Raw genomic sequence first — 13,112 nt, forward strand, 5'->3', positions numbered from 1 at the left:
TTTATTTATTTATTTATTTATTTATGAGAGAAAGAGAGAGAGCAAGAGAGAGCAGGGGAGCGTGATGTGAGGCTTAATCCCAGGACCCTGACATGACCTGAGCCAGAGCCAAGTGTTGGCTGCTTAATTGACCTAGCCACCCAGGCACCCCAAGCAGCAGTTTTTTGTGTTAATGAAAACACAAGATACCCAAACTTGGAAAGTAGTGAAGACATTGCTCAGAGAGAAATTTGTAGCTGTAAATGCCTATATTTTAAAAAGAAGAAAGATATCAAATCATCAACATAACTTTATACCTAAGGAACTGGAAAAAGAAGATCAAACTAAACCCAAGACTGGAAGAAAAATAAAGATTAGAAGAGAGATAAATAAAAAATAGAATAGAAAAACAGTAAAGAAACTCAATGAAACCGGGAGTTGGTTCTTTGAAAAGATCAAGAGAATTGATCCACCTTTAGCTAAACTGACAAAAAGGAGAGAAGACACAAATATCTAAAATTAGAAATGAAAGTGAGTCACTGCTATCAAACTCACACATAAAAATGATATAATAGTATGAGTAATTATATGCTGATAGCTAGATAACTTAGGAAAAATATCTAGAAACACAAAAATTACCAGAACTGATTCAAGAAAAAATAGAAAATTTGAACAAACCTATGCAAGTTAAGAGATTGAACCAGGAATAAAAAACCTTACAACAACAAAAGACCAGGATTAGATGGCTTTGCTGATGAATTCTACAAAACATTTAAAGAAGAATGAACCCTAACCCTTGACAAACTGTTCCAAAAATATAGGAGGAAGGAACACTTTTTAACTCATTCTATGAGGCCAGCATTACCCTGATAACCAAAGACCGACATGAGAAGAAAAGGAAATTACAGACCAATATCCCTCATGAGTATTTATGTGCAAATTCTCAACAAAATACCAGCAAACCAAAGCCAATAACATATTTGAAAGATTATACATCATCACCAAGTGGTATTTATCTCAGAATGTGTTGGTTCAACATAAGAAAATCGATGTAATACATCACATTAAAATAATGGTAAAAATGATCATTTCTATTGATACAGGAAAGGCATTTGACAAAATCCAACACCATCTTATGATAGAAAATACTTAGAAAACAAGGAGTAAATGGGAACCTTCTCAGCATAGTAAAGGGCACTTGTGAAAAACCCACAGCTTGGGGCACCTGGGTGACTTAGTCTGTTAAACATCTCCCTTCAGCTCAGGTCATTGATCCTGGGGCCCTGGGATCAAGTCCCACATTGGGCTCCCTGCTCAGCAGGGAGTCTGCTTCTCCCGTTCTTCCTCACTGATGCTCTCTCTCACTATCTCTGTCTTTCCATCTCTCTCTCATCTCTCTCTCTCTCTCTCTCTCTCTCTCTCTCTCTCTTTCTCTCAAATAAATAAGATCTTAAAAAAAAACACAGCTAACTTCATACTTCATGGTAAAAAAGTAAAAACTTTCTAAGAACAAGACAAGGGTGCTTACTTTCACCACTACTATTCAACATTTTACTGGAAGTTCTGGCCAGATCAAATAGACAAGAAAAAGAAATAGTTGGCATTCATATAGGAAAGGAAGAAGTAAAACTATCTGAATTCACAGATGACATAATTCTATTTTTACAAAATAAGAATCCATAAAAGTCACTAGAAGCAATAAATAAATTCAGCAAAGTTTTTATATACAAGATTAAAACACAAAAATCAATTGTGCTTCCTAGAAGTTGATTCTCAACTATGAAGAATAAACTGATGGTTACCAGAGGAGAGGTGGGTGGGGTCATGGGTGAAATAAGTGATAGGTATTAAAGAGGACACTTGTGATGAGCACGGGGTGTTGTATTGAAGTGTTTAATCACTATATTGTACACCTGAAACTAGTATTACACTGTATGTTAACTAACTATAATTTCATTTTAGCGCAAAAAAATAGGGAAAAAATCACGCATTCTACATATTTGCAATGAACAATCCCAAAAGGAAATTGAGAAAGTAATTCCAGGGCAGCCCCGTGGCGCAGCGGTTTAGCGCCGCCTGCAGCCCAGTGTGTCATCCTGGAGACCCTGGATCAAGTCCCGCGTGGGGCTCTCTGCATGGAGCCTGCTTCTCCCTCTACCTGTGTCTCTGCCTCTCTCTCTCTCTCTCTCTCTCTCTCTCTCTCTCTCTGTGTGTGTGTGTCTCTATGAATAAATAAATTAAAAATCTTTAAAAAAATTTTTAAAAAAAGAGAAAGCAATTCCATTCACAATAGCATCCAATAGAATAAAATATGTAGGGAGAGATTTAACCAAGGAGGTGAGAGACTAGCACACTGAAAGCTAAAAAACATCACTGAAAGAAACCCCCCCAAACTGGAAGGACATCTTAGGTTAATGGGATGGAAGCTTTAATATTATTTATTTTTTTAATATTATTTAAATGGAAATACTGCCCAAGGCAATCTACAGATTCAGTGCAATTTGTATCATAATTCTAGAGGTTTTTTTTTTTTTCAGAGAAGGAAAGACCAATCCTCAAAATTCATGGAATTGCAGGAGGCCCCAAATAGTCAAAACAATCATGAAAAGGAATAAAATTGTTGGACTCACACTTCTCACCTATATAACAATCAAAATGGTGTGGTATTTGCATAAGGATTGACACACGAGACAGAATTGAGAATCCAGAAATAAACTTATGCATCTATGGCCAACTGATTTTGGCAAAGGTGCCAAGCCCATTCAATTAAAGAAAAAATAATCTCTTCAATAAATGGTGTTAGGACAACTAGATATCCACATGCAAAAGAATGAGTTTGAACCGTACTTCACACCATCTACAAAAAATTAAATGGATCACTGACCTAAGTATAACAAGTAGAACCATAAAACTTTGAGAAGAAAACACAGAGGTAAATCTTTATAACTTTTGACGTGGAATGGATTCTTAGATATGATATCAAAAGCACAAGCAACAACAAAATAAGTTGAACTTTATCAACATTAAAAACTTTTGTATATCAAAGGTCATTCGTTATCAAGGAAATGAAAGCATAACCTACAGAATGATAGAAAAGATTTGTAAATCATATATCTGATGAGGGTTCAATATCCAGAATACATAACTAACTCTTACAACTCAGTAGCAAAAAGACATAACCCAACTTAAAAATGGGCAAAGGATTTGAATAGATACTCCTCAAAAGAAAATATACAAATGACCAATAAGCACATGAAAAGATGCTCAACATCACTAGTCATTGGGAAAATGCAAATTAAAACCACAAGGAAATACTACTTCACTTCTACTAGAATGGCTATAATAATTCTTTTTTAAAGTGAGAATGTGGAGAAATCAGAACCCTCATTTATTGCTGATATGAGTGTAAAATGGTGCATTTGTTGTGGATAAGTTTGGCATTTGCTCCAAAAGCTAAATGTAGGATTACCATTCAACCCAGCAGTTCCCTTCCTAGGTTTCTACCCAAAAGAATTGAAATAGGGATTCAAACATACTTGTACAGCAGTGTTAATTGAAGCATTATCACAACAGCCAAAAAGTGGAAATAACCCAAGCATTCATCAAGTGATGGATGGATAAACAAAGTATGGTAATGTACAGGTAATGGAATATTATTCAGCCTTAAAAAGTAACAGAATTCTGTCTGATATATGCCCCAACATGGATGAACTTTTAAAACATTATACTAAGTGAAGGAAGCCAAACACAAAAGACCATATAGTGTACAAATCCATTTACATGAAATGTTCCAGATAGGCAAATCTATAAAAATAGAAGTAGATTAGTAGTTGCCGAAAGCTGATGGGAGGAGGGAAAGAGATTGGGAGGGTGACAGCTAAAGGATATGTGTTTCTTTTTGGGATGATAAAAATGTCCTAAGATTGGTTGTGGTGATGGTTGTTCTATACCCTGCAAATTAACTGAGATCATTGATTTGTGCACTTTCTTTTTTTGCTGTTGTTTATACACTTTACATAGGTGAGTATGTTATGTGAATTATATCTCATTAAAGCTTTTTATGGGCAAAAGATTTAAATAGACATGCCTCCAAAGAAGACAGTTGAGTGGCCAATAAGCACAGTAAAAGATGCTCAACATTATTAGCCTTTGGGGAAAGTCAAATCAGAACCACAGTGAGATTAATTCACGTTGTAGGATGATTGATTGAAAAGAGATAGTGGGTATTGATGAGAGGGTGGAGAAATCAGAACCCTCGTCTTGGCAGGATAGTAAAAGTATGAAATTGCTTTGGAAACGTCTGGCAGTCAGTGCCTCAAAAGGTTACATGTACAATTACCATATAGCCCAGCATGTCCACACTTACATGTATACCCAAGAGAAATGAAAACATATGCCCACACAGAAACTTTTACACAATTGTTCATAGTAATATTATTTATAATAGAAAAAAGTGAAAACAACCCAAATGTCTATCAACTGATGAGTGGATAAATAGCATATCTTCACAATGGATTATTATTCAGCCATAAAAAGGAATAAAGTACTGATTCATGGTCAAATCTTGAAAACATTATGTTTGGTGAAAAAAAAGCCTATTACAAAAGACCACAAATGTATGAATCCGTTTAGATAGAATATCCATTTAGATAGAATATCCTTTGAGATAAAATAGGCAAATCCATAGCAATGTAAGGAGTGGATCAGGGACTGCTGGGGGCTGGGGCTGGTCGATAGAGTACACATCCAAGAAACTAGTAAAAACACTTATTTACAGGTGGCAGGATGGCATGGATATTCTGAGACTTCTTTGTGTGTACTTTTTCATACTGTTGCTTGTTTTTGAGCCATAAAATTTCCAAATGAAATAAAACTTAAAAACATGGAAGTACTATATTTTATATGTAACCTCAGTGCTGAGGTTACAAGTAATTTTAAAAAATAATTAATGCTTCTATTTCCCAAATATCCTATAATAAATACATATTTGTTTTATATCCAAGAACAAATAAAACTGAGAAATATAATAAGTTCAGGATAAAATTTCTTTCAATCAGTATATGAAGTCACAAAATGGAGGGTAAAAGTCTCAATCTCTTATTCTTACTGCTTAAAGCTAACTCTCTAAAAGTTCTTTTTCTGTATCTATTTTATATGTATTTACAAGCATCTAAAACGTATTTTTACATGAATAAAATCATACTTTATGCACCTTGCTTTTTTAACATGTATTTTTGTATGTTTATAACATATAGTGACACCCCATTCTTTAATCAGTTCCATTGTGGTAAACATAGAACTGGCTTTAACCAAGGGCTGTTTGTTTGTTTTTATTTTTATTTTTGGATGTGCTGCTGCTTTATTACTGCATTTTCTTGAAGAACATTTTCAACATGCCACCAAGGTTACTTAAATTCAGCTATCCCCCCGGTCTTCCTTCTTATTTGCATGGAGGTTCAGAAGGTGAGGGATTTACTCAAAGGAACAGAAAGGGACAAAAGAATCAGCAAAGGCTTAAATAAAGAGGTCAGGGAGGAGTTGAGGTTGAAAGCCTCTACCTCTCTGGCCCTTGGTTCTCATCCTTCAGCTCAAGAAAGGCAGACTTCGTAGGGCGGCTGGGGGAACACATGCCTTTCATTGGTCTAAGGAGCATAACTAGTTAATAGGCTTGGGCAGAACTCCCCTATCTGTATGGCTCCCATCTTTTTGTTTTTTTAATCATAAATTTATTTTTTATTGGTGTTCAATTTGCCAACATACAGAATAACACCCAGTGCTCATCCCGTCAAGTGTCCCCCTCAGTGCCCGTCACCCATTCACCCCCACCCCCCGCCCTCCTCCCCTTCCACCACCCCTAGTTCGTTTCCCAGAGTTAGGAGTCTTCATGTTCTGTCTCCCTTTCTGATATTTCCCACACATTTCTTCTCCCTTCCCCTCTATTCCCTTTCACTATTATTTATATTCCCCTACTGTATGGCTCCCATCTTACCTCTCCTGGGAGTTTGTGACTCACCCCCAAGGGAGAAGAGTGTTCTGGACAGGGGTGGCAGATAGAGCCAGGATAAAAAATACAGAACTGGGGTCCAAAGGGGTATCATGATGAAGTAGAAAACAGGGTCATGAGATCATCCAAATAAAAAAAGTCCACCAGGGCAGAAGAGAAGTTTCTCCACGTGGCCCCCCACCTGCCCTTGCCAGGAATGGGAGGGGGCAGGAAGCTTGGGCTGGAGATTTCCTACTGAGCCCTTCGTGCCATCAGCATCTCCCGGATGCTGTCCTCAGCTTCCTTCACACTCCGCTCCAGGTAGGATTTTTTCTGTTCCAGTTCTTTAATGTCTTCTTCTGCTATTTTCTGTTTCTCTAACAGTTGATGGAGAATTACCTCCTTGGACTGAAGAATAAACATTCTTCCTACACCTTCATACATGTTAGTCTCATCTACCAAAGTCACAATCTCTGTATCTGTAAGACGTGCGTGCTTTTTCGTTCTGTTTAGCTGTTCAGTCTGTAAGTCTGCAGGCTTCACCTTCTGCTGAATGTCAATAACTGTGGCTTGAAGTCCTGTGAAGGCCTCGTTCAACTCCAGATCCACGGGAGCCGCCATCTTGGTTCACTCGGTGCGCCTGCGCCGCCAAGGGCTGTTTACACTGTTTCCAGTTTATTTGTACATCAGACGCTACAATGAACATTCTTATTGATGTATCTATATGCATATCTATATTTTTATACCTATATGCCAGTATCTATTCAGAGGATGATTTCCTAGCAGAGAGATTGGTAAACACTTGTTTTTTGTTTTTAGGTTGAATATAGTTGTTTTTAAAATAGTTTTCTTTTTTTTAACTTAAATTCAATTTGCTACCCAGTGCTCATCCCATCAAGTGCCCTCCTTAGTGCCCATCACCCAGTCACTTCATCCCCCATCTCCTCCTCTTCCCAAACTCTTTGTTTCCCAGAGTTAGGAGTCTCTCATGGTTTACCTCCCTAATTATTTGCCACTCAGTTCCCCTCCTTTCCTTTATAATCCCTTTCACTATTTCTTATATTCTACGTATGAGTGAAACCATATGATTGTCCTTCTCTGATTGATTTACTTCACTCAGCATAATACCCTCCAGTTCCATCCACGACGAAGCAAACACTTTTTAAAAAATCATTTAGGGGATCCCTGGGTGGCGCAGCGGTTTGGCGCCTGCCTTTGGCCCAGGGCGCGATCCTGGAGACCCGGGATCGAATCCCACGTCGGGCTCCCGGTGCATGGAGCCTGCTTCTCCCTCTGCCTGTGTCTCTGCCTCTCTCTCTCTCTCTATGTGACTATCATAAATTAAAAAAAAAAAACTTATTAAAAAATCATTTAGAATAGAACTTCAATAAAAAATATTTTAAAAGAAAAAATATAAATCAATCAATCTTTTACAGATGTTTGGGACCAGGAACCAGAAACAGTTCATGCAGAGCTGTGCCGCCGAATTTCCCCACTAGGTGGCAGGAGAGGTCTATCCATCTCTCAGACAAGCGTGCATTGTGCATTTCAAAAACTTGGTAAAGGAACCTAGAGACATAATATTAATATCTCCTAGATAATAATGAATAAAAGAAGGACATGACATCAGTGCAAGTTGTAACAGTGCAAATTTCATGAATGACAACAGCAGAACATTTAGAATCTTTTTAATCGCCATTTTACTTGGTAATGATGAAATTTTTTTCTTTTAAGTAGGTTCCATGCCCAAGATGAGGCTTGAACTCACAACCTCCAGATCAAGAGTCACATGTTCCACCAACTCAGCTAGTCGAGAGCCCCAACAATCAAATATTTTTCTAAAAGTGTTGGCCACAATACCGTACGCAAATCTAAAGCTCCTAGATTTTGCTCAGTCTTGTCTTCTTGTAAGAAAACTGATGATTGTTTTGGACACCGCCCCCTTAGTCATAAGCCATCGTTTGCAATGCCAGCAGGCATAATGGGAAGGTGGTTTGCAAGCTGGGTAGGAAATGGTATCTTCTGTTTCTAATGAAAAACTACATAGGCTGTGTGGGATAAAGTACCCAGAAGAAGAAATAAGGAGCAAAATTTAAGCTGTGTATTGGAGGGACTTACTTCAGAAATTATATGTAGGGGTTGAGAAGAGGAATTAATTATGTAATGGAAACATACGCCATAGAAAGTAAAAGGTCACGGAGATATGCTCTATTTTAGTAATGTGCCAGAGGATCTTGGCTGTGTTGAGGTTCAGGATAGTTCTGAATTTAGCTTGAGAACATATCTTTGGATTCCAAAGGTATTATATATGTAGGATCTTAGAAGATCTAGATGCCAATGGACCTCTGCCATCTTGTTCTGACAGCACGGCCGTGTGAAATCTCTGTAAATCCAGTCTTTACCTGTATTTGAGGATCAATTACACATCAGAGTCTAAAGAGCAGCAGGTGCTGTGTGGAACCATTCACCCACTATGTTGTAGACCTGAAACTAATGTAACACCGTATGTTAACTAATTGGAATCAAAATAAAAGCTTTTTTAAAAATCATGACCTAGGGCAGCCCCGGTGGCTTAGAGGTTTAGTGGCGCCTTCGGCCTGGGATGTGATCCTGGAGACCTGGAATCGAGTCCCCCATCGGGTTCCCTGCATGGGGCCTGCTTCTCCCTCTGCCTGTGTCTTTGCCTCTCTCTGTGTATATGTGTGTCTGTCATGAATAAATAAATAAAATCTTTAAAAAAAAATCACAACCTAATTTTTGTTATAATCCTGGGATGAAGCAATATCCATGGCAAATGGGCAAGAAACAGTTCTTTTTTTTTTTAAGGTTTATTTACTTATTCATTCAGAGAGAGCGAAGAGAGAGGCAGAGACACAGGCAGAGGGAGAAGCAGGCCCCACGCAGGAAGCCCGATGTGGGACTCGATCCAGGGTCTCCAGGATCACACGTTGGGCTGCAGGCGGCGCTAAACCGCTGCACCACCAGGGCTGGCAAGAAACAGTTCTAAAAGTTCTTTAAAACTTCCTACCTACTTGGAGGTTATTTTCTCTCTAAATTAAAAAAGTGTTCTGGCACAGCAGTTTTCCAACTTATTTTTTTAGCATCAGACTCTTGTAAAAATGGAATTTTGACACAGGATCTCAATATATCGAATCCAAACTGATAAAACAAAAAGTAGGTCTATCAGTTGAAAGACTTTCAGAAAGAGGCCATCTGGCTTCCTGGAGCACTTGACTGCATGGCTCTGCCACTGGTTACTGCAGGTGGAGACACACCCGCCCTGTAGCCAGGCCACTCCCAGGTTCATGACTGCCCTGAAGTCATCCCTGACTCACTGAACAAGCAATTATCAAATGCTTACTGTTTGCCAGGTCCTGGACAGTCCTGGATATACAAAACTGAGTAAGGCTCGGGCCTCATCCTTGAAGAGCTCACAGTCGTGTGGAGGACTCCGTTCCCCACATCAGGGAGCCTTACCACTCCCTAGGCTGCTCATCAAAAAAATGCCTATTTCTAGGTTTCCCCTCAAAGTGCCAATTTAAAAGGTAAGAGGTGGAACCCAGAAATCTGCCGCCTTAATAAGCATCAATCTGGTGGGAGAGGCAGAAACACAAACAAGGATGTCATCATCATAGAACAGTACACTGAGAGTCATGGTGGAAGCATGCAGGAGCAATCACAGGAGGGCCTGGGAGGGAGCAGCACCCAGAGGGAGTCAAACATAGCTTTAGAAGGGGGTGTGACATAGGCTGATGACACAAGAGTGATGTTTGGGCCTGGAGATGGCACCATTGTGTGGGGCTAGCTGAGCAGCAGTGAGACCAGGTAGGGGGCCAAGTAATGCAGAAGAGAGGTGGTGAAGGGCTGGGCTAGCTCAGCGGTGGCAGATGGTAATCCAATACTAACCATGAGAATGGCTGACACTTGTTACTGCCCACCAGTCACTGTGCTAAAGGACTTTCCCTGTACTCTCATTTAATTCTCACAAGTCCTACAGGGTAGCTACTGCTAGTATTCCCATTTCATAGATCACGACATGGATGTTTGGAGAGGTCAAGCAATTTGCAGAAAGGAAGGCAGGACTGTTCATCTGCAAACCTATGCCTTTAACTACAACGACTAAATTACATTGGCTTGGGGGACCTTCATGGCTCAGTGGTTGAGCGTCTGCCTTTGGCTCAAGTTGTGATCCTGGGGTCCTGGAATCAAGTCCCACATCAGGCTCCTTGCAGGGAGCCTGCTTCTCCCCCTCCCTCTGCCTGTGTCTCTGCCTCTCTCTCTATGTCTCTCATGAATTAAAAAAAGTCTTTTAAAAAGTAAGTCACATTGGCTCTTAGAGTATATAGAAGAATGAATGGATTAAAACAATCCGTAAGAGGTAAATTCAAAGGACTTGATGATTGGTTGGATGTAGGATGTAGAGGGTAAGGAGCTACTTTAGCTTGGGGTGCCTGGGTGATACCAGAACCCTGGACAGTGAATTCTGGAAAGGAATTTGCTTATGGTAGAAAATTCTTGGGCCATGATGAGTTTGAGGTATGGACCTAGGGAAAATCCCGTGGGTAACTGGATAGATGGGTGTGAGGCTTGCGATTGAAATGAGATCAAGATATAAATTTGGGAGTTAGTAGAAACCATGAAACTGGGTGAGTTCACTCAGGGAGAAGGTGTAGAGTGAGAAAAACAGAAGAAGGCAGAGGAAGAAGAGGAATCTGCAAAGGAGACCAAGAAGGAATATGACGGAGCAATGAGATGTCATTGGAGCCAAGGTAGCAGAGATTCAAGGAGTCAGAGCTCAGTAGTTCAAGTGCACTAGAAAGGTCTAGGAGGAACAGGGCTGAACAATGTCCACTGGATCAAAGAATGTGATGGTTTCTGGTGACCCTAACGAGACCCTATGATCTCAGGAGCCCATGATAGCACATGGAATTTAATAAGCAATAACAAAGCGGGAAGAGCAAATGTGAACACTTCTGAGGTGAGAAGTGGGGAGAAAAATTTCATAATACTTACAGGGGAGTGTAGTAGCTAAAGAGAAGTTTCAAGCTTCACACACACAGCTTTGGCATTTCTCACCATAAACTTCTAGGATGGCATGTGTACTTCATCCTTTCCCTCATTGCTTCTGTAACCATGCAAGTGACCCTGGTTTTCAAGCCAAAAAATATGGAAGAGGAATTTCAGCCAAAGATCAAGGTGAGGAATGACTTTTGCTCCTAAGTCCTCCATTCCTTGGAAATCTTTCTTTTATTCCCACAGCTGCTATGACAACAACCAATCCAGATTTGCGCTGCTACGGGATGTTCAGTCAACAGCAGAATCTGTTGTCACCTTTGCCTAATGATTACTGGGGAAACAACCGTATCCTGTGCTCGGCTTAACCAACTAACACGTGGCCAGTTGTTCTTTTCACTGGCACCTTTCGAGTTCTACAGAAACCATAAAACTAAAACAACAACAAAGAGCTGTTGGGTGGCACTGGATTAGACCTGTGTGTCACCTGGCCCTGAGCACACCCGCACACCTGCTGGAATCTGTCTTGGCTGCTGTGCAGAGCTCGCTACACCTCTGGCTAAGTGTTCAGGAACTGCGGAGGGGTGCAGTGAGTCTGCCCAGCAGCCTCTGAGCTAGCTCTATCTCTGCTCAAATAAATCTATGGAACAAGAACATTGTGTCATTTCACATTTGTTTTATTTTTTAAAAGATTTTATTTATTAATTTGAGAGAGAGAGCATGAGTGGTGGGTGGTGCAGAGGGAGAGGGAGAGAAGTAGACTCCCTGCTGAGCAGGGAGACTCACACGGGGCTAGATCCTAGGCTCCTGAGATCATGACCTGAGCCGAATGCAGATACTTAACCTATTAAGCCACCCAGATGCCCCTCATTTTACATTTAATTAAAAATAACAAATATTTGCCTATTTCAGTGGAGGGTGGTTAGTAATTGCTCCTCAGTTTTCTGCAAATCCCGAGCAAGGAAAAATCAACCCACCTGGTTTGTTTGGGATGAGTAGGTGAGTGAAAGAGCTCAGGTCCTGGGCTCCTCTAAGGATGCACAGACAGGTGCAGAGTCAAGGGGGAGATTTGAAGGGCTTTGTGGAGGGTGGGTTTCAAGTCGAAAGTTGGCTGTATTTATAATCCAGGGTGGATGTGGAGTGAAATGCTCTGTGTGTGGGAGAAATGGGTGCTACAGAAGAGATGACTTGTGGAGCAGGTGCCTAGGGGACAGGGGACCCAGAAGAAGAGCAGGGGTCACCTGAGACTGGAGGGTGGGAGGGGAGCTTGGCCTGGGTCTAGATAGTGATAAGAACCACTACATACTGGACACTTGGTATGTGTCTGGCACTGCCGGGCACTGACAGCCACGGGCCTGTTCAACCATTCTACGGTCAAAGAGACTGGGGCTCAGACAAGTTAATCAACTTGGTCAAGTTCATACAATTCGTAGGTGGTGATCCAGTGTTGAACCTGGGCAGCCTCCCTCTGGGGATGGTGCTGTTAACAACACAACACACTGTATGGCCCAACCTGTCTTAAGCAAAGGGTCTGAAGTTGAAAGAGATCACACCTCCTAGTGTAATTGTCTCCCTTTAGCAAGAAGTAAAGTCATCTGGCCAGAGTGAGGGCACAGGAACTGAAGGGGAGGCATGGAGACAGTGGTCAAGGTTGGGAATCACTTGGGGGATGATGCTATCCAAAGACAAGGAAAAGTATCCTTAGAAGGTCTGGATGCAACAGGGCACCTGTTGTTCCCTCTGCAGTTATTTGTAAGATGATGACTTCTCACAGTAGCACAGAGGTCTTTGGGCCCTGGCCAGAGATGGTAGATTGTAGTATCCATCCAACATGAAGAGGAGAGAACTGGGATCAGTTGTGTGTGAACTGTGGCCTAGGAGGAGTGGGGACAGCTGGAAGGTCAGGAGACCCTGATGGAATGGGAGGGAACAGAGTGTTCTGGAGATGAGAAAGACTGGAGGCTGTGGTCAGAGGGTGGGTGTATCAGCTGGGGGCTTTATGCTAGAATGTGAATTCAAGTGACATGAAGTAATGAGAATATTTATTATGGCATGGCTGTGAGTCCCTAGCTAAGGGCATTTCAGGCCAGCTGAGAAGGGGTTCAATACTGCCTTTTTCCTATAAATCTCCACTCTT

General features: G+C 40.9%; 1 protein-coding gene across 1 annotated transcript; it reads right to left on the reverse strand.

The window, feature by feature from the left end:
* Positions 1-6,214: 6,214 nt before the first annotated feature.
* On the reverse strand, positions 6,215-6,583 carry LOC129508578 (prefoldin subunit 1-like). Its single transcript, XM_055323455.1, has one exon. It carries the CDS (start codon positions 6,581-6,583, stop codon positions 6,215-6,217), a length of 369 nt encoding a protein of 122 aa, XP_055179430.1.
* Positions 6,584-13,112: the final 6,529 nt, after the last annotated feature.

Source organism: Nyctereutes procyonoides, unplaced genomic scaffold (genome assembly GCF_905146905.1).
Source record: "Nyctereutes procyonoides isolate TBG_1078 unplaced genomic scaffold, NYPRO_anot_genome, whole genome shotgun sequence".
Taxonomy (NCBI): domain Eukaryota; kingdom Metazoa; phylum Chordata; class Mammalia; order Carnivora; family Canidae; genus Nyctereutes; species Nyctereutes procyonoides.